Source organism: Synchiropus splendidus, chromosome 14, assembly GCF_027744825.2.
Source record: "Synchiropus splendidus isolate RoL2022-P1 chromosome 14, RoL_Sspl_1.0, whole genome shotgun sequence".
Taxonomy (NCBI): domain Eukaryota; kingdom Metazoa; phylum Chordata; class Actinopteri; order Syngnathiformes; family Callionymidae; genus Synchiropus; species Synchiropus splendidus.
The window spans coordinates 12,891,696-12,912,501 of record NC_071347.1 but is presented as its reverse complement, the minus strand read 5'-3'; the positions used below and the strand labels follow the sequence as shown (position 1 = coordinate 12,912,501).

Genomic DNA, 20,806 nt, shown 5'->3' with positions numbered 1-20,806 from the left:
CAAATGTCTCTGAATATTTGAGTCTGATCCTGAAGGTTCTTTGACGGCTTCAGACATTTTCGGTGGCCGCCACTTCCCTCCACATGACAGGAAGTCTCAAGCCTGCTGACCACCAATACTCATAAAAGTTATTTAAAGCCGCGGCGAGTATTCGGTGGGCGAGCTTCTCAGCGGAATCACATTCAGGCCGACCTCCACTCATCTACTCTTTTCTCACTCCTGCTGCCATCTTGGACGAGATCCACGTTGAGGGGTCGGGGGAGGGGGGCACAGGCCCCGGCGCCTTAGCGCAGTGAGACAGGTGCAGCGGACAAGCACTCGGCAACCACAAGCTCGTCCTCTCCGCTTACACCCTGTCTTTAATCGTTCGGATTCATGAGGCAGTTTTTAAAATCCGGCTAAAGTTCTCTCAGCCAGATGAAATTCACAAGACATCCGAGTGTGGCCCCTTGGTTTGGGAGGTGATGAAGTTACGGTGTGAGAAGCTTCGTGTGACGCCCGAGTGATTTCATGTGCAGAACCTTAGACAACCTTGACAGTTCGCGTGGAGTTTGTTAGCGTCAAGCTAGTAGTCGAGACCACGAACTTGAGTCGAGAACAGTTCAGACCGAGCTGAATACTCAGGACAGAAGCTATTAGCTATACAGACACCCATATTTACTTCTTGCCACTTGCCAAGAAAAGGTCAGCAATTTTTCAAAATACAGTGGTACCTCGGTTCTCGACCACAATCCGTTCCAGACGGCCTTTCGAGAAGCGATTTGTTTGAAATCTGAATCGATTTTTCCCATTACAATGAATGGAAAAAGAAATAATGCGTTCCAAGCCTTAAAATAGTCTTTTGTAGGAGTGAATGTAGAGTGTCTGCTGCAGGTGCGCTGTTCCTCTATGTGTGTGACCACTGCATGTGGGAGGGGTTGCCGAGTGAGTGACGTCTCTCCAGAAGTGAAGAGGTGCCCGGTGTGTGTCCAGCTCTGAATGTGCGCTTCTGTGCAGTTTGGCTGTGACAAAGTCATAAACCAAGTCACGCTCTGTCCCAGACTCGCCTCATCCCTGTCCCAGCTCCAGCCCACAACAGGACATCAAACCCTGGAGTGGAGGTGTGGAGAGCGAGCACCTCCCCTGTGACACTCTACCACGGTCCAGTGCAGAGACAGGAAAGGTTTTACACCTCAATATGAAGAAAAAACAGTCAGTAAATGTAGCTAACGGGACACGTCTGCATACAGAGGCTGCGTTATACACAATAACAAGGCGCGTCGTGGGTCAGCTGATCGGTCCGCGCATGTTATGTTTTTTCCGGCTTTTTTCAGGGGCGTTTGAGTTATGGATTTTAGTTCGAAATCCGAAGCAAAAAAACATCTCGAAATTTTTGTTCGAACTGCAAGTCTATAATGCTATTATTGAAACAAACTACTACGTTGTACCAACCTTGACTGACAGAAATTGTGTGCAGTTGTTACGATGTTTGCATGATGTCACTTCTTCACACCGAAGGATGTCCATGGGCAATGCCCTGTATTTCCGAAACAACTTGCTACCAACATTCGTATACATTTCAACCAGTCATTGCGGCCCAGAAAAGCATTATTGTGTTAGTGGAAGAGAAATTCTCTTACAGAGTTCTCTTAGTCGGACAGCACCATCAGGATAATGTTAATAGCATGTAGCAGTTTAGCTCGACTATGATTGGACTGTGAGCTCTGCGCGTCTGCAAGCTTCTGTAGCGCCACGGAAGTTAGCGCTGACGTCCGCTAAGTTCAGAAACAAATGAAGACGGAGCATCCAAAGCATCCAAAGCGACGCTCAAAACTTGGGAGTTTACTTGAATCCAGAAACTTGTACAAGGAAGCCCTCCCCATGGAGTCACAAATTACCTTTGAGAAAGCAGACTTTTGCGTCCTATGTAATGCGCGACACGCGAAAGTAAGACGCAGCTTGGGGTTGGCTATGCCATGGGATGTGTCAACTGCTGCTTAAAGCCTCTCGAATGTTCCAGTGCACATGGGAAGTACGCCACTGAAACACCATGATGGTGGCCACATTGAACCATTCCGAACTTGCTTAAACCAGTTGATCTTTCAGTGCAATCGCTGGGCGGTCTGAAACATCTCCTTGCTACCGATCCGTGCCATTTTCTTCCTCTACTGACAACTGAACCAAATGGACTGAAGAGCTCACAGCGCCATCTATTGTCACTAAGGTGACATTACGCGGTAATGCAGTTTTCTGACATTTGATGGTCTGCTCTCTACGTGTAACCGTGGTCAGTACCGGATAGCAACAACCTCCCCCTGTATTTGTCACTCGCTAAACTCCTGGACTGGAGATGCACAGTGAGGAGGCCTTGTCTTGCTGCTGATGCTGCTCATATATGCCGCTGATATCAAGCTTTTCTTTGCAGGCTGGCTGCATTGATTCTGCACCATATGGTGGACAGGTTTTGAGTATGTCCACTTAAAAAATGTGAAATGCGACCTCACGTTTGCTCTTAGCAACGTGCATTTTCACCGACAGTGCCTTTTTAATGTCACGGGTCACGATGGGTTAAAAAACTGATTTTTTTTTTGTGTCTCAAAATCTTACTTCTACATCTTACTTGTCGGAACTCACTCCGGCCAGGACTTTTTGGGAATAACAAGCCTTACACGATATTCAGCCGCAGCACGGTATGTTCCCATCAAACCTTCTTCCTCCTTTACTGGATCAAACATAGAATTCAACACAATTACTTTTTGGGCTCATATCAGAACCAACGAAACAAACTGTCCTGCCAAAGTCAGAAGCAAGGCCGACATGAATCACCTCCAGTCAAACAATGTTTTCCTCCACTGTCAACAGCTAATAGCGATGACAAAATTGGAACGTCCCGGCGCGCGTGTGAACCATCGGCTTATAAAACAGGAGAGCAGACGCTGGCGCCCTCTTTTCTTTGAGGGAAGCAAGTGGACCATGAATTAAACTGGTGACAAGCGGAGGCCGCAGATCATCCTCTCGGGCTACTTTTAGAAAGTGCAAGTCAAGGCTTTAAGTTTCAGCCCCTCGGCCACAGTCGATGGGTTTTCCAGCTTGACAAACTGGTAGACGCTTTGAGGACTTGTCTGGAGACGCAGCAGTGGAAAACTGCCGATGTAGCGCGGCGGATTGTTCTGTGACGCTCGTGATGACAGCTACTGCACTCGCACACAAAATTCAATTGAGAAATGTGGCTTGTTTCCGCAGCTTTTCCATAGAACGGAAAGAAGTGGAGCATTTCTCCGTCAACATAAAGCCACTGTGTCCAAAAACCTTTCCAAGAGTATTTTTTTGTGGAATGAAATTAATAACATAGTTAGCATTCCTTGTGCTATGCTATAAAAAATCAACGTCCGATCAGTCTTGTGGGTCAAGGGTCGTCTGAGGGTTAAAAATGAGGAGCATTCATGAGAGTAATGCAAGAGAAGGATGAGATTGGGGACAAATCTGGTTATGTTTTTCAATCATTATTTTATTTCAAACATTAATAATACTGAATAGTTTGAACTAAAGCTTAGATCTTCCTTGTTCTCCATTTGAAGACACTACAAATGGTGAATTTCGATTTTGTGTGCAAGATTCTTTGTAACACAATCACTTAAAATAATTTAAATTTGACTCAACTCATTTTTTTAATTCACTCCTTAATCATGTAGTGAAGGCGTGTGAACTAAATCTACTGCAGTTTTCTAAGATGTCATCAAAGGCCTCACTCAAAAACTACACGCTCAGTGTCAGAGTCAGTAAATACCTTGAATGTATTTCATGACAGGAATATTCATAGAACAAAATATGATTTTTTAAGTCATCGCTACTTATTTACTATTATTATTTTAAATAACTCTATGTTTCAGCAAAGTGAATGAAGGATATTTGTGTTATTGGATAACAAATGTAATTTTATGTTTTTAAGTTTAAGTTTTTAAGTGTAATATTTTAAAACAAATATGCCAGTATTTTCCTTAGAGTGTATTAAAATTAATTTACTTTTCTACATTTTTCATCAAATTACAACATCATTAGATGGCAATTATTAAATAGTAGTACAAATTATTTTATTAAAATCTTCACAAATGTATCTTCGACACAGTTCAGGGTAATATTTAACCCCATGGACTGAAGGTCGTTGCAAACCAACTTGAAAGAGCCAGTGAGGAAATGTGCTGCTGTCAACAGCAGAGTGAGGGCAGAGAGAAGTGTGAGAGGCGAAGAGAGGGACGAGGGACCTGGCGGGACATCAGTCATCTTTAATCGCTTCTCTGACTGTTTCACGCCTTGAATTCGCCGCCTTTAATTGGACTTGATAAACACGGCGGCGATCTGTCATTTCGATCCGGTGGCGGCTAAACATCTTTCACCCACAATAACTTTTTCAGAGTGAAACTAATGTAGCGGAAAATTCAAGCGTTACTTAAAAGGGAGTGAAACCGAAAACTTTCCGCTACTGACCATTTTAAAAAGAATACATATTGGATTAAAAAAACAAAACACCTCACGTTGCTGTGCGTTATGGACCTTGTAGGATGAGAAATGGGAGTGATGTTTTGTAGCTAAACACCCAAGCATCAGGTTCGACAGCTTCCCGCCAAGCTCCGCAACAATCGAGTCATTTTTATATTGAGGATCCAGGTGACGAAAAATGTAGACCTAAAGTTAGTTTCCTGAGCTCTTGGTTCCGAAATGAGGTTTCATTGACTTAGTTGTTCAAGTCCAAACCCTCCACAGCAGAAGCGCCATCTGGTGGCCTCTGAGAATCAGGACACTGTTTCATGAAACCTCATCAATCCATCACTAGTGAATCAACTTTCTCAGCTACCGTGTGCGCCAACATCCCTTTAAACACTTTCAAAATAAGACTCCTCTCAGCTTCAGCCGTGTCACATTCACTTTATTGTTAAAATCCATTTTGGTATAGCAGCTGCTTGTCTTCTTCAAATGCATTGTACTAATGTCAAGGCAAACAGGCAAACATGTACAGCGGCTGTTTCCAGGAAGCCATGCAGCGGCGTAAACATGGCCTCTACCCACATTGCAAATCCACAACAATTCTTCAGACCATGTGAAAACAAACATAAAAGACTTGCGCTCGGATCTAAAAACAGGAGCGTAAGAGATTATTACAGTAAATAAATATAATGTACTGACAACATGAATATATAAGAGAAATTGTGGAGAAGAAATGTCAGATATAAAGCACCACAACAGCTGTGATATCGCTCGTGGAAACCATCGCGTTCCAAGAAACAATGAGGATCATCAAGCTACACCCATGTTCCTATACGCAGGTGTAGTGGACGTGACCCCGCTAACACACACACAAGGCTCCAGCTCCGACACGTTGCATTGCACTGCATCTTCAACTCTATGAACTCCGGCACGAAAAATGATAAAAGCGCTACTCCCGCGGACGCTAGCGGCACTCGCATGAACCTGAGTAAGAAACAAAACAACGCGCCTTCGGTGAGGAAAACTAAAAAAGGCAGACATGATAAATGAAGCTCCTAACGTACACACAAAGAGAGTAGTGTGTTTAGTACACCGTGTACAAGCGTGGGGTGCGTCTGCGCTGGCACCTACATGTTTTAAAACCTTAACTGTGTGACGCACAAAAGAAGAGCAACTTTTGTACAACCGAGACTGCAAACTTCAGAAAGGCAAGTTCCATCGAAAAACATTCTCAACACTGTCTGAACCAGACCAATGAACCGGCGAGTGTAACCAGATGAGGAAGGTGCCGCAGTTTGTGGATGATCGAACCGAAAACTGTTAAAAGTGTGTCTTCATGCATCAACTTAAAATCTCACTTGGTTCCTCCGTCAGTTGGAAATGAAAGCAGCTCACATGTTCACCTCCCTTTTCGTCATGAGTGGGTCACTAAGGCACTGGTGCGTGCGATCCCATAAATACAAACCTCTTTCTGTGCACTACCGTGTACCAAAACGTCCCCAAATCTCACTCATAGTTACTTATATACAGTACACAACAACACAAGCAAAATGACAGTCTCTAAATACATTAACCTTTTTTCCTCCTGGTACGTCAATTTAAATAACCCCAAAAACCCGCGTCGTGATTCTGTACACACTGAGGAAGAATGACCCTTCTGATCCAATCACTTTAAAGTTTTCTTGTCCAGCTGGAAGAGGTCCAGAATGTCCAGCATGGCCTGTCGGATGTTGCTGCCGAAGCGATGCGAGTCCTGAGGAGGAAACGCGGTCATTTCACAAGCTCTGTTCGGCTGAAGGAGGAAGGTCGACTTACAGTTTCAGGGCTCGAGTGTTTGCTGGAGATGTGGAAGTTGATCAGGTTTTCCCCGACGATGATGTAGGAGACACCATAACCGTCGTCAGCCACCTGGAGAGATGGCAACATTGTTTTGGGATATCAGTCCGTATACTCCTGACTTAGAGAAGGGAAATGACATTTCCAAAATAGGTCACGTTACAACTGTGTGTGGGCCCCCAAAAATAAAACAAAATATAAAGTGAAAAACACAGAAGGAAGCCACGAAAAAATTACTTGTAAAAAAAATGAAATGGTCACAAATAATTCTATTCGAGAAAAAAAAACAACTTTCTACATACTTTAGTTACCTGACAATAGATTGCAGTGGAATATCAGCCCTACTGAATGGAAAATAGATCTTGTTCATATAAAAGCTGCACCAGTCTATAAGCCGCGGGTGCAGTGGTGCAGTCTGCCCCGTTGAAAGGTCAGCGGTGCACCCAGCTTCGGAATGCAAGAGGATCACTTCTAAACTAGTTTGGAAACCGGGCTTCAGCATGGAGACTGGGCAAGACTGGGTTCAGAACTGGGCAATGTTCTGAACTTGAATCATGAACTTGTTACACCTTTTATTGACGTTAAAGTGCTCAAAATGCGCTGCTTTTGCCTGTGTGTCTGAAGTTCCAACACCACAGCCGGTCTGACCTGCTGCTTCTTGTCTCTCGGCTCTGTGGGCGGAGCCGCAGACATGGGAGTAAACAGCACATTTTGAATGTTTTAAGTTCAATAAAACAGCTGTGATTTCATCGGTTTGACGGTTTTTAGCCTGTAGAAATCCATATATCAGCCGTAAAGTTCAGACTGCAAGAAAAAAGTTGCGTCTTACAGTCTGGAAATTACAGTAACCACGGACAGACGTCGACCACTCTGTTGGCTGGGGTGAAATGAAACAGTTTACTACAACAACCGTGGGATAAAAGTAGCAGATTACAGTTGGGAAATGACGCTTATTATTCTAATAAATATGAACGTTATTAGATGAGGGGAATGACAAACGCCAAAGAAAGTCCTTATTTAAAGGAACATGCCAAAGCTATCCCATAATAACTTGTGTCTCTGATCTTAGACAAGATGATGACTCTCGTGTCTTTGTGCACTCAATCGCACTGGTTAGCATGTAGCATTGCTAGTGGTTTCAATAGGATCCAAAACCCCAAAGTTAGAAGTGACCAGGCACTGACAGGTTTTAAATAAGGTTACGCTAGCGACCCAACAACTCAAGATAAAAAAGTGGATTTCAGCTAAAACATTCTCAATCGTTCAACTCCATAGGATGATTCGTCAACCCACCGGTCCGAATCCACCTCCAGAGGAGACGTACTCCGGGTGCTTCACCAGATCAAACAGCTCCACCTGCTGCAGAGGAGTCTGGCTGGTGGAGAGTCTCCACGGCTCAGACAGGACCTGGCACAGCAGAGTAAACCACATCAACCTCTGCAAATAAGCGATAAGAGTTTGGAGAACGTGCGGATGCAGCTACCTCCTTCAGGAAGGGGGAGTCTTCTCCCAGGTATTTAGACACCACGTAGAGGCAGAAGAGGTGGCGGTCGATGCCGTTGCCCGTCATGGCCAGGCGGTACATGTTCTGGTGCTTCTCCGCTGCTGTTTTAAGCAGTTTGAGACGCTCTTCTCTCTGGAGGGGAAGTTAGGAGCAATTAATAGTGCCATCATTATTGCAGAGGGCAGAAGGACAGAGAAGCTTCAGACCAACCGTCTCGTCACGGAGCATGGCACGGACAAAGTTGCATGTCTCCATGGTGCAGGAGCGGACGGTTTCAGTTCGGCCCTCACGGAACAGACGGGTCATGGAGGCTTCGTAGGTCAGGCAGAACTTCCCTTTGTCCTGGCCAAGATACGAGGACATCAGTTCAAAGTGCCTTGTGTTTGCACTTCATATTATCTTCGGTGCATTCTTTCTAAAATAATAATAAATGATAATAATAATAAATGAACGGAAACTTAAATCCTGTTGGGCTATACGACAAAATACAAATTTTAAAAAATTATGTAATAAATAAATCATATATAAATATAAATATATATATCATGTCATAGCATAGAGCATCAAACGAGTCACTTTAACCACAGGGACGTTTACTTCAGGTTCGTTGTGAGATCAATTCATAAGCAACATTTAAAATAGTTTGCATATGAACTACTACACGGATCCCCCTTGTATTTCCTCGCTTCCCTGTTGCAAGACATTAGTGCCCTCTACTGTCAGTCTGAGTGAAGCTCGGCTGACACCTGAAAATAGAAAGGATTCACATAGTTACCCTAAAATGAGCCAACTGCAGGGCAATCTGGATGAAAGCGTCAGGGCTGGTACGGCACTTCTTGATCAGACCTTTGCCAAAATCGGAGAAAGGGAAAATGTGACAGTCCACGTCGTCCGAGAGGGTCTTGGCTACGGTGAGAGAGTTCTGGATGATCTCCTGGCACTGTGTGTGTGGGGTGAGGGGGAAGGAATAAAGCGTCATTCAGCAGAGGAAAATAAAGTTTTGGTGCAAGAAAACACCATAATGTGGCGAAGGAAATCAGCAAAAGCCTGTGTCAGAAATACTATAAGTGCCTCGCCACAAGTGTTAAGGTCCAATTTAAACAGTTTGGAGGAAAACAAATCTAGTCATTTAAAAGACATGATCATCATAAATTGGGTAAAACTGTTTAAAACCCAAGCTGTGAGTCTGAAGGTGGCCACTAGAGGGAGGCAATGAGCCCACTAGGAAGGACGGTACCTCGGGAGAGATGTCCCACAGCAGTCTCTGGGGACCAGGCAGGTTGGGGTGAGGCTTTCCACAACAGTGACCATCATCGGTGTATCCAAGCTTGAACGGGTCCATGGAAAGTACGTGCTGGAAGTACAAGTCCCAAAGTAAGACGATCCGTGCAGTCAAATCAGATTAGCCTTTTCATTAGCATGGAGCAGCAGCTCATTTGGCTGAGATGATACTTAACACACCTCCCACAGATGTCCAATGATGGGAGCGTCTGCCCAGGAGTGCTCAGCGTTCAGGCCCATCGTTCCGTTCTTGAACACGATCAGGTTGAAGGACTTATCGAACCACCTGCAGAGGTAACCCCGGCAGACACCTCAGCCAAGCAGAATGGATTCTGTGGAGTATACAAGAAACTGGCAACCCACCTGTCATAGCACTTCCCATGGAGCAGGGACTTGGCGTATCGATCCAGGGAGCCGACCGGGTCCTTCTCCTCAAAGCGCTGCTCGGTGTCGTCGAGGGTCACGAAGAAGGCGGCTTTCTCGATGGCGTCGAGAGATTGCTTGTTCTTCCCACTCCTGAAGTATTCCTCACGAGCCTTTGCCCACGGGGTCCTGAGAAAGACCAGACACGGCAGGTCGTAAGAGGAACCTTATAGTTTTCAACTGGTTGATAAAACCACACAGATCAGGGGTCACAAGCGTCGTACCGGGGACACCCGCTACTCTACCAGGGGCCGTCTCCAAAATAAAATACACTTAAATAAAAAAACCCTCTTAAACATATTATCCTGTTTATTTTACATTTTATCTTGTTAATTCAATAATTATTGTAATGCATCAATAATGGGATCACCGTCTCAGATCAGAGGCTCTCAAACTTTTCAGCCAGTGACCCCAAAATAACACTGCTGGGAAGTCAAGACAAGCACACAAATGTGACGCTTTAGGTCAGATTAAGTCAAGTTTTCCTGTTTTTTTTTTGCAACGATTTCAACAAAAACATTGTTCCCTTTACCCCTCCGCAAACCACATCATGAATATATTAAAGGTCACAGTGTCCTTGAAGCAGCTCACAGTCTTCATAAAGTTGCTGGTACCATACATAAATTCAAGTAAACAATTTTCACACCACAAATTCATAAATATCATAAACAATATGAATAAGAGGAAAAGGTCACAAAATAAAAGTTGTTTGAGGTGTTTTGAAAGCAGTGTTTTTCCACTAGTGTACTGTGAGAGCCGGTCAGGTGCACTGTGGGAAATGGTCCAGTTTCACTTAACCTGTCCAGCAATAGAGGTGGGCGATAAAATCTCGTGGAGATGGCATGGATTTGGTCACATTCTTTCTATAAACCAAATCCAAAATGTGAATTATGAAGCTTAGGCAAAGAATATTAAAGATTTGTTTGAACATTCCCCAAACTAGAATAAAATCATGCAAAAGACATGTAACAGTTATTTAAAAATGAATAAATAAATCATGGTGTATTCTTGCCATATTACCCACCTATTTCTGGTGACATTTTAAACAAATACATTTTTTGCTATTTGTTTCTGCAAATAGCATGCAAAATAGCCAAGCGTCAGTCGCTCCAATTTCAACAAGAGCGAGTGGCCCATATCTGTGTAGCATCAGAGCAACTTCTAAAAGCGACATACCTCTCCCCGGCAGTCAGCGCAGCCAGTTTCTCCTCTCCGGGCTGCGGCTCAGACGCGTCGGCCAGGATCTTCTCCATCTGCTGTTCGATCTCTCGAGGCAGCAGCAGCCGGCCGTCGTAAAACATCCACACCTTGTAGAATCTACCCTTGTGGAACACGGCGATGTGCTTGCTCTCATTCATGTGCTGGAGGACGTCTGTGAGGCAGGGAGCAGCGATGAAGACACACAGGGATAAATGGTCGCAACCGTTTGAGCTTTACTCGAACGATAACAAATGAGTACTAATGGTGTGTCATCATTGCCAGATTATTGAAAACTACTGTTAAAATGGATGTTAAAGGATGTTAAAGTATGAAGTTATTTCGAATGTGTAAATGGCACAACAGTTATTAAGAGAAACTCATTGTACTGCAAGTAGAAGAAAAGAAACGGAATGGAACATGCAGGTCGTGATATGAAGAGGGGAGTTATCTGAAAGGAAGAGCGGACTGAACGGTTTCAAAGATTGTTTGAACTGCAGAGGGAATGACCAAAATAATCCATTTGACCAGGTAGATTCTAACTTTTGTGGGGCTCAAGTGTTCAAACAACCATTGAAGCGGGAGCAAAAAGGATACTTACATTAAGTCTCATACAGCCAATCACATCCACATCACACTGGACTTAACCATGTGTGTTCCATTAGTCGGACAAGACGAATTTAAAATACACTTTTGTGTAATTATTTACTACTTCGGGACTTGACGTTTGGTCTAACAAGTGTGTGTGTGTGAAGAAAAAGAAAGTTAGAGACTCAGACACAAGGCAGCTTCTTTAATTCATCTGAACTTTCTTTCAGTATTTCTCACTTTGTGTTTTGAATATCTCAGACTTAAGATTGCATTTCGTAATATGCAGCCAATATTGAGGTCATTGCAGCTTTGGTTTTATAATTGTTTGCCCATGGGGAGCAAAAGAAAACATAACTACAGAGCTGAAGATAAGATAAGAATCATGTGCCATAACTAGTAATGTATCATCGAAGTTTAACATTTGCCTGCTGTAATGCTCTTTGACAGTTGAACTTCCTCCCATGAGCTACAGTCTTATCTTTTAAGGTTGTGTAATTCCAATATGACTGTGTCCAATACTTCATTCTTAAAGGAATTATATGTTGTTACATTTTAAATTACAGGAAAGAAATAGAAAGATTCTCAGATAAAAAAAAACATGCCATGTTAGTTCAGCTACTGTTAACAAAAAGCTCACTGAAATTGTAATAATTCACTTAGATTTTGGAGCATATTAATCGGGTTACAGAATTTGTATTTGAGTATTGAAGGGTTAATGCTGAAATGCAAGTGAGTTATGTGTAAATATATCACATATTTATAGTCATTTCAGCTCAGACGGTTACTTATCGTGACAGAGCTGGGGTTTAGAATTACGACACAAGTGAGACTGCACTTTCTTTGCATGCAAATTAGTCGCCGACATGTGCAAAGACCAGTTCACGTGCAATATCATTCAAGTTAGGGGATCGCTCAGTTAAACAGCGCAACATACTGTCCCGAGGAGAAGTACAGTTGGAGTAGTGTGGAGGAGGCAGCACTGCTATAAGACTCTACCTGTGTCTACACCTGGGACACGACTGGTGTTGAACATACGCTCATATTGGGATGAACACATGGGGATAGTGTTTAGGAGCATGAGCTGAAAAGCAAGAGGGGAGAGTCAACAAATAAAGATGCCAAAGTGTGACACTACAAGTCCCTACAGTGGAGCGGCCACAGCTAACGGGGAAGGAACATGGATGAGGTGGAGGAGGAGCGATGAGGATTGGTTTGATGAGCAGCAGGAGGATCCCTGGATGAACTCCAGGGGTGCAGACAAAAACAGGGTCCAGAAACCAACAGCCAACCACCTCGATTCCAACAGCAAAGCCCTGATTGAACATCTTGCCTGGGATTGACTGATACTTCAAATTCATTTGGAATGCTTTACTGCCAATTACAGCATAAAATTTGGAGGCATGTCTCATGGCTGTGCTGATGAGAAAGAAGGAGAGGAGTCAGGGTTTCCAATGGCTGCTGCCATGGTGAGGGTAATAGCGTAGGATGGGGTCAGAGAGCACAGCAGGAGTGTGCCCTCATCTTACCTGTCTCCAAACCAGGGAGGCGGGTGGTGTTAAACATCCGCTCCCACTGAGCCGAGCACAGAGGAACCTTGTTTGCCAGCAAGTAAATCTAACGCAGCGTCCAATACAGCGAAAGAACAAAAGGTCAGACACAACTGGATGTGAGTGACAGTGCAAGCGCATGCACTGGAGTTCACAAACATGCACATATTTGGTTCCTCAGGATACATTTACGCTCACACGACGGGTTGTAAACAAGACGACGCCGGACACAATACCATGCCGGTCAGCAGGGAAAATATTAGCAGCAGGGAGTAAGGACGGGCACAAGGTCTCTGACCAACTTGAACAACACCAGGCATCCGCCTCTTTGTCAAGTTGGAGGACCAGATGGAGATATTATTTAGCTGTGGCACCGCCCAAATGACAAGCTTAAAACCTTAGAACCACTAGGAGAAAAACAGCATTATTTTGCCTTAGCCGCTTAACTTAAGAAAAAAAGCGATGTCACTCGAGCTATTTAGTGAGTGGTGGAGGCACATTTTCAATTTCATTCAAGATCCTTAAAAAACCACCACTCTCCAATAATGCACGGTGTAAATGAAAAGTAAATATTGTCACAGCAACTTCTGACAAACAAGGGCTAGCTAACATGTTTAAGCAAGGTACACAGCAGAACTTCGTAGTTTACATGGGTAAAAAAAAAATGGAAAAACTGGATGACAGTTACGTATTATATTTGTTATTATATTGTTTGCCACTTACTGGTTTGATCTGCGCCCTGTCCAGTTTTCTCCGGTACAGCATGATAGCATGGATGGCGTTAGCTGCCCTGGCAGCCTGGATTGGAGTGGGGAACACATACAGGAAGTCCTGTCGGGAACAAGAAATACTTGAATGCAGCACTTGACCTGATGCAGATGAGGGATGCAGTTGCTGCTGTGCTTAAATGTTCACGCTTGTTTGCCTAAACCTGTGTCACAATGTTTATTGAGCTATTTGTGTTCGGGCAACATATATTTGGAAGTATTGCGGACTAGCCAGATTACATGTCAGAAAGCAGGTTACTGTTACTTTTCTATAGTTATTTGTCAACCCTGTGGGTTGAATAAACATTTAATGAAGTTCTCACACACACAACGGCTAAAATATTCGATCAAAATCTGTAACCTTGAGATCACACTTTGAGCCATTGGGAGGGATATCAGTGACTGCTTAGGTGGCAGAATGAGTACTATACACAGCGCATGTCTTATTGCTGCATAGACTTTTTATTTTACGTTTAATCATAGCAAGACTACAATAAGACACATTTTCTCGGTTAATATAAACAGCACATGAGGTGACATACTCCAGATATATCCTAATATTAATAACTTGGTAACAGATTTTAACAGTGGCCTACTTCTGGAGAGGTTTTCAACCATCCTAACACAATTACTGCAGGTTAAATGACACAGTCAAAATAGGGTGTAACGTAATGTAACAGTAAATATGCGTATAAGTAGAAGATCATAGAGGCTAAAATGGAGCGTAATGAGCACTTAATTACCATGGCATAGTAGTTGCTGTTGACCATAATGGGCCCACGTCCCCTTAGGTAGATGTACTCCTCCCACCAGTCACTGACCTGTAGACAAAGATAAAGAGAACAGGACGATTTGGCCGTCTGAGAACAAATAAAAGCCATAAACACAATGATTACGTTAAACCATGATTCAGTTCCAAACATCCAGTGACACATATTTTCACAGTTTGATTTATTTCTGACAAAGAAAAAAGAAGATTGATCAAGACTGTAACACAAATATTTGTTTTGACAGGATTAAGGCCAAAGCCTCAAGTGAAGCATAAATGAGAGTAAAAGATTAGCTTGTGACTTGCTATTTCAGAAATAAATCAATATCTTAAACAAGCCTCTGAGCAGGCATTTATCTTCTGGTTCATGTACTTAAGTGTGTTTAGTCATAGATCTCTCCTCACTTTTGACCTTCTTGTATAATGTAATGACATCAAACAAAAGAGGTAAAAAAAGGTAAGGAGGACTTCTGACTTACATAGTTGGAAGCCCACCAAGATTTGAGTTTGAGGTACCACTGTAGTCTGGGCCCCAGATTCTGTTCAAAATCTTTCGCCAGTCCCTTCATTCGTTCATACTGTTCATCGTCCATGAGTGGGCGAACAGACTCCAAGTACTGTGGATGTTGAGGAGGTATAGCATGAATTAAAGAAGACATCAGTCCAAACTTAGTCCCGTAACGTTTGGATAGACTTTGAGCGGGAAAGAAAGATGAAATTACCCTGCTGCACGTGTCCTTGACACGCGGTACAGGTAGTCTTGGAAGAGAGTTCTGGAAACTGTAGAGCATCGGCTTCCGACCAGAAAATACCTTTACTAATATCTGAAAATGTAAAAAGACAGGGTTAGAGGTCGGTTAAAGCTGCATGCAACTTTAATACTGAGGATTGGCCTTAAAAAACTGTAAAATCTCAGTCTTATATCAGTTCAAATTCTGAATTACAAATACACTGACAGGGCAACAACTTGTGAGAAAAATCTCTATAAAAAAGAGCATGTGTTGCTGGTAGCAGTCAACAGTCACACATTATCTAATGGCACTGAGCTGGCTAAGAACATAACAAGCTCACCATCCACAGACGGGCAGACCAGGACACCGAGCCGTGACGTGCATGCATCCAGCCGTGCCATGACAACAGGCTCTTCAGGACATTCCTCATAATCATTATTATTGTCACCCACAGGCCTGTGCCCACCAGCACACCCCCCACGATCATCTGACTGTTGGAGGACATGTATTTGCTGTGAACAACAAGGCAGAGGATGTTAAATGGAATCAAGCACTTCCAATAAAGATATTATTAGACAAACCAACTGCTGTGGGGAAAAAACACCATTGCTTAAAGCGTGACTTCCTGATTCTGTTTTTCTAATCTCACATTTCCAATAAACGCAGCCGTCTTTAAATCTAAGATTATTATGTGAATTACAAAAGCCATCCACAACAAGCTCTGTTATTTATATCTTATATTATGTCTTAAACAAACTAGTCGCAGCTTGAGCGTAATAATATTACAGGGATAATTAGATAAGCGTTTGACTTTCCCCCAGAACAATATAACAAGGTAATCATTAAACAAGGGTTGTATGATTAACAGCAGTAAATAAAAGGAGGCCGACAAATTCCACACACTGCCGACCAGTTAGGCATTTCAAGGTCTACATTAACAGGCAGAACTTGTTGCACAATATCACAAAGTAGGCTTGTCAATCATAATCTCCAGGAGTATTACAGATAAGAGATGGAAAAAATAAAAAGCTTGGATGCGTAATGCTTACAATGGCACACTTGAAATGTTTCTCACCTTATTGGTATATGCTGGCCCAGCTTTGCTATCAACCCCAGAGACGGGTCCAGGCCTCTGTATTTGTTGTAGGACATGTAGGAAACCACGACCACCATGAAGCCACCAGGGCTGCCTGGATACACTCCGGTCATCACCCCATTCTGGAAGACGGAACAGCAAGTGCGAGGTTACGGAGGGCAGACCACGCAATTAAAGGCTTTCTTAGTCACAAGCATCTGTGTTTTGGACACTAAAGACAATGGCAGTCGGTTATCGAGCTTGAGCGACTTGGAGAACAAGTGTGTAAACAGAAAATCGGCCAAGGGCTAGGGCTGAAAAATCTCGTAGAGAATCAATTGACCATGCGACAGCAGGTGACCATACAGTCAACAAAAAACAAAGAGCCACAGTTTCCCCTAGAACTGTTCAGTAACCACGCACAATTCACCGTTCTCTTTTCCCTCACCTTGAAGCGAATGAATCTTTTCTTCCAGGAGTGAAGACCAGAAAGATAGATCTGGCGAAGAGCTTCGTGGCACAGCTGCAAGTCTATACCATCAGGGGTGACGGTGAACTGAAAGGCCACCGCCTGATGCGCTTCTGCCATGGTGGCTCCTGCTGGACTGGCTTACTGTGGAAGAGAATTAGAGTCATTACCAAACAGACTTGGAAGGGAAAAAGAACAATTTCATCAATGTGTAAAAAGCGATCCATGAATAGAAAAATGATTTACCACAATTTAACAGACCTGCAGTCATTTGTATTCTGAAGAGCAAATGGACTAGCAACAAACTGTGTATCCAGGGTGATATTTCCGGGCACATTTGGACCAAGAGTCACATGTGGGTTTTGTCAGTTTGCTCAACTTGCGATCAAACGTACATCCGACAATAGTGTTCTGACTTATGTAGTTAATGAGCAAAACAGGTTTCAGTAACTTAACACCTGCAGACATCCCTCAGGAGACCTAGACCTTTGTGCCACAATCCTCTAATGCCAAACTGGTTTTACAGGTACATCTAGGAATCCATTTTGACAAAAGCCATCACAGTATCAAACCTTATTTTTTACGTATTTGAGCATCCCAAACATTTCTATAGTAAAAAGAAAATAATCGCTGACAGACAAGAAACATCTCAGTGGTTTCAGCAGTCACTGTAGTGGTTCCCAAAGTAGTTTTCCACCTGTGTACTGGTTAAACTGGAATCAAAGTCCAACACCACACAATACCTACTCATCAACTAAGCAGCGCTCACGCGGGGCTGCAGTCTTCACCTTCTCAAGACATTTGCAGCAATTTCCCCCTGGTGAGGTGCTGCAGTGGTCAAGGCTTCAGCATCACAGAAAGGTTTGAATCTATTCGAGGGACCTATAGGTTCAGAGCAAACCTTCCGGGGTGGAGTTTGTGTTTCCTTCTTACAGGCCACATAAAGCCTAAACACATAGAATATTTGTAGGGCCATTGAGTCAGCCAATGAATTAGTTATCATTTCAATATTTTTCTTCAAGCACATCTATATTTAACACAGGGATTAATGGGTGAATCCATGCATGGAGATCTGCATCATCTCAGAGATAGTCACAGGACTACTATTATGCGAAGTATGGCTTGTGTGCAGACAGGTATGTGGAGATTAATATTAATATAACAGGTTAGTGAAATGAAGACCATTTTCTAAATTACGACGAGGCCTGGTTGTTACACAGGACACGTCTAGTTGGAGCCTTCATCTATTAAGAAGAGCACCAGCAGACCGCCCCTCCCCCCGCGACGCTTCTGCATCACATGATCCACCCTCTGCTGCAGAAACTGGGGGAAAGGTCGTCGCACAGTGCCGCTGCAATACCAGCTAAAACTGAAAGCAAACAAATTCGCCAAATTGTCTATTGGCAGCGTCCTTATCTATCGCCGTAAACTGGCATACTGGGTTTCCATATTTCACCTGAAAACATCGACAGATTGGACATCACACACACAGACGCCGGTCTGACTTCCATCAGTCATGTCAACTACACCCACTGCCCTAATTCACTGAACATTTCATACCTCATCCGCGCAACACTCGACACAATCTGCGAGGTGTGTTGCAGAAATGCACAATTACAAACAACACATGCCAACATGACACGGAATCTAATAGCGTGGCATTCAGCCCACGTGGTTTGCGAAATGGGGTCACTGCTGGTGTGCACCTCAGATTGATATAAATAAACCGCATAATGTTATTGAACAGGAGACATCATTATAAAACGCCAAATGAATATTAAAATAGATGTAAACATCTCTAAAAGGCTTTTTCACTGCTGAACCGCACTCTGACCTTCACAACACTTGACATGAATGATTCTCCGGTTTTGCCAAATAAAAATCTCTGTCCCATCCTCGTCCAGACACCTTAGTCATGATGAATACTGAATTACAACAAGGCTGTGTTTGTTTTGTAGCCAGGTGTTCGTGAATGAATGACCTTAATTTGATCTTCTGCCTACATCGCTGATAACACAAAGCAGAAGCAGGTAAAGTCGCCGTTCATTCAAACGGAACAGGGTGAAGTCAATATTCATTTTTAAACAATTAGCAAAGGTTGGAAAGCAATATGGAATACAGTCTATATTTGTGAACAACAAGAAAAATAGGAAGGCGTCCTGTAACACAGCAAATGAAAGACAACACAACTATTTTTGTTGTCAACTTTGCGGGTCTGAACCGCAACATTTAACGGTGTTGCTCTTTTTCCAGTCAAAACCGCGAAGCCATGTTCGATGTGGAGAGAAGATAGTCAACACAGAACGGCGACCGAAGCACAAAATAGGACTATAAAACTCACCGAGCTCTGCTTTTTAAAATATGGGACAGACGAATACGACGAGATGACAACTCGGCAAGCTCCGACTGTCTTCACTGACGGGGCCAGACTTGTATACACCGCCCGCTTCCTCTGCGACGTCACTCGTCTCTACTTTTGTTGGTAAATACACGCACCCTAAACGCAACAGCGCCTTGTGTGGAGCAAACGAGTACTGCAAGGTACTCTGAGGACACCACATCAACACGCTGCAGCAGCTGCTTCATGAACACCAGAGGCAAAAGAAACAGTAGTATTTTGGCGTTTTTTTTAAAGCTTTTCCGGACCAATAATGATATAAAGACTCGGCAAGTTATTTAAATGTCGAGCCGTAGCACAAGTGGAATAGATCAAAATTATTATCAAGCATTATATTGATCATTTGGTGCATTACCTTTTTGACAACAGGAGAAAACAATGACAGTATGTTCCCATCCATTTTCAATCTTAAATTGTGAGTCACCATTGGACAGGATTGTTGTTAAGGTATACTTGAGAGGGAGGCTTTTGGATTTAAGAGATAGGATGAGATGAGTGCAGCTTTAACTATCAGGTGCTGGATGGCTTAATCCTATGCAAAAGGATCATTCAAGTTTAGTAACTAAGTGACTAACATGTTTCCTTTTTGCTTTATTTTAGGTTTGTATGGAAGAGCATTAGAGGCACTGAAAGAGAAAAACATTCTCAGAGTTTTCAGTATGTGGTGCTGTGATTTATTTTATGTCTGTTGAAACGTGACTTTTGCAGTATTTTTAATCATATTTTCTTTCCTGGACAATCTCTCTGCTTGGAACAATAAATATTTAATGAAACTTGCTAATCCATTCATTTAATTTATAATTTGTTGACCTTTCCTTTATCTATGCTCCCACTCACCACACAAGATTAATCTGGAGGAGGTGACTTTCAAGGTTAGGGAGATAACGTGTAGAAACTGGACAGTTATAGAGAGCAGTATTCAAGTTTAGTTGGGTATTTCCATTAATATTCAAATACATTTTAATCGCCATGACGTTTTATTTCGATTAGGCTTACAGTATTTTATATTGTTCAATGTTGGATGAGATCTTGATAATCTAAATATTTATAATCTATAATCTAATAATATTTCCTATTGTAAACTAAAAAAGAGTGAGGTATAGAAGTAATAATACATGGACAGCACTACATTAAACTTAACATAAATATTGAATAATTTGTCAATCAATCAAATACCACACTGAGACAAATAAGCACTCGTCAGAGTGAAAATGTCGAACTCACTGATAAAGGAAATGAAATGAAATGAAATGGAAAAACCTAAATAATCTCAAATTTTCATGATAATGTAACTGCAAGATTACTCGACTGAAGAGACCTCAAAGGTCAAAAGTATCTGATAGTCACACACAACATAAAGGATCTCACACAGACACAAGTTTATACACAGTTGATACTCTAAATAATATATTTTTTAATCTTCATCCTTTGCCTGTAAATGTCACAGCAGGACTACAAAATAAATAGATGGGTATTGAAAAGCAATTCAAAATTTTGATAAAACATACATCCTGTGAAATAGTGCCTATAAATCTATTTACTCATCCTATCCATAGTTGTATTAACATCACAATCACATTTAGCAGAGATCATCAGCAGATGTGTATGGTCAATATTTAAATATGATGCATATAATATAATACATTATATAGACGGAGAAAACATATTTAACCATATAATGTCTATAATTCGTGTCTTTCCTATTTTAGGAAAGTTAAAAAAAGAAGTTCAAATCAAGACTTCTTTTGTCCTTATGG

The 20,806-nt window shown here is 42.5% G+C and overlaps 1 protein-coding gene across 2 annotated transcripts; it reads right to left on the bottom strand.

Annotated features, from left to right (window-relative positions):
• Positions 1-4,886: 4,886 nt before the first annotated feature.
• Positions 4,887-19,118, bottom strand: cpt1ab (carnitine palmitoyltransferase 1Ab (liver)). Of its 2 annotated transcripts, none has more exons than XM_053885470.1 (19): positions 18,993-19,118; positions 16,631-16,795; positions 16,183-16,325; positions 15,448-15,619; positions 15,099-15,200; positions 14,856-14,993; positions 14,351-14,428; positions 13,564-13,671; positions 12,820-12,907; positions 10,682-10,877; positions 9,446-9,634; positions 9,263-9,368; positions 9,039-9,155; positions 8,577-8,741; positions 8,012-8,143; positions 7,781-7,933; positions 7,591-7,704; positions 6,277-6,369; positions 4,887-6,214 (listed from the first exon to the last, which is right to left on the bottom strand). In XM_053885470.1, exons 2-19 carry the CDS (start codon positions 16,769-16,771, stop codon positions 6,128-6,130), a joined length of 2,322 nt encoding a protein of 773 aa, XP_053741445.1. In that variant the 5' UTR covers positions 16,772-16,795; positions 18,993-19,118; the 3' UTR covers positions 4,887-6,127. The 2 variants fall into 2 exon arrangements, with proteins under 2 accessions (XP_053741445.1, XP_053741446.1); XM_053885471.1 differs by lacking the exon at positions 12,820-12,907 and adding an exon at positions 12,290-12,374.
• Positions 19,119-20,806: the final 1,688 nt, after the last annotated feature.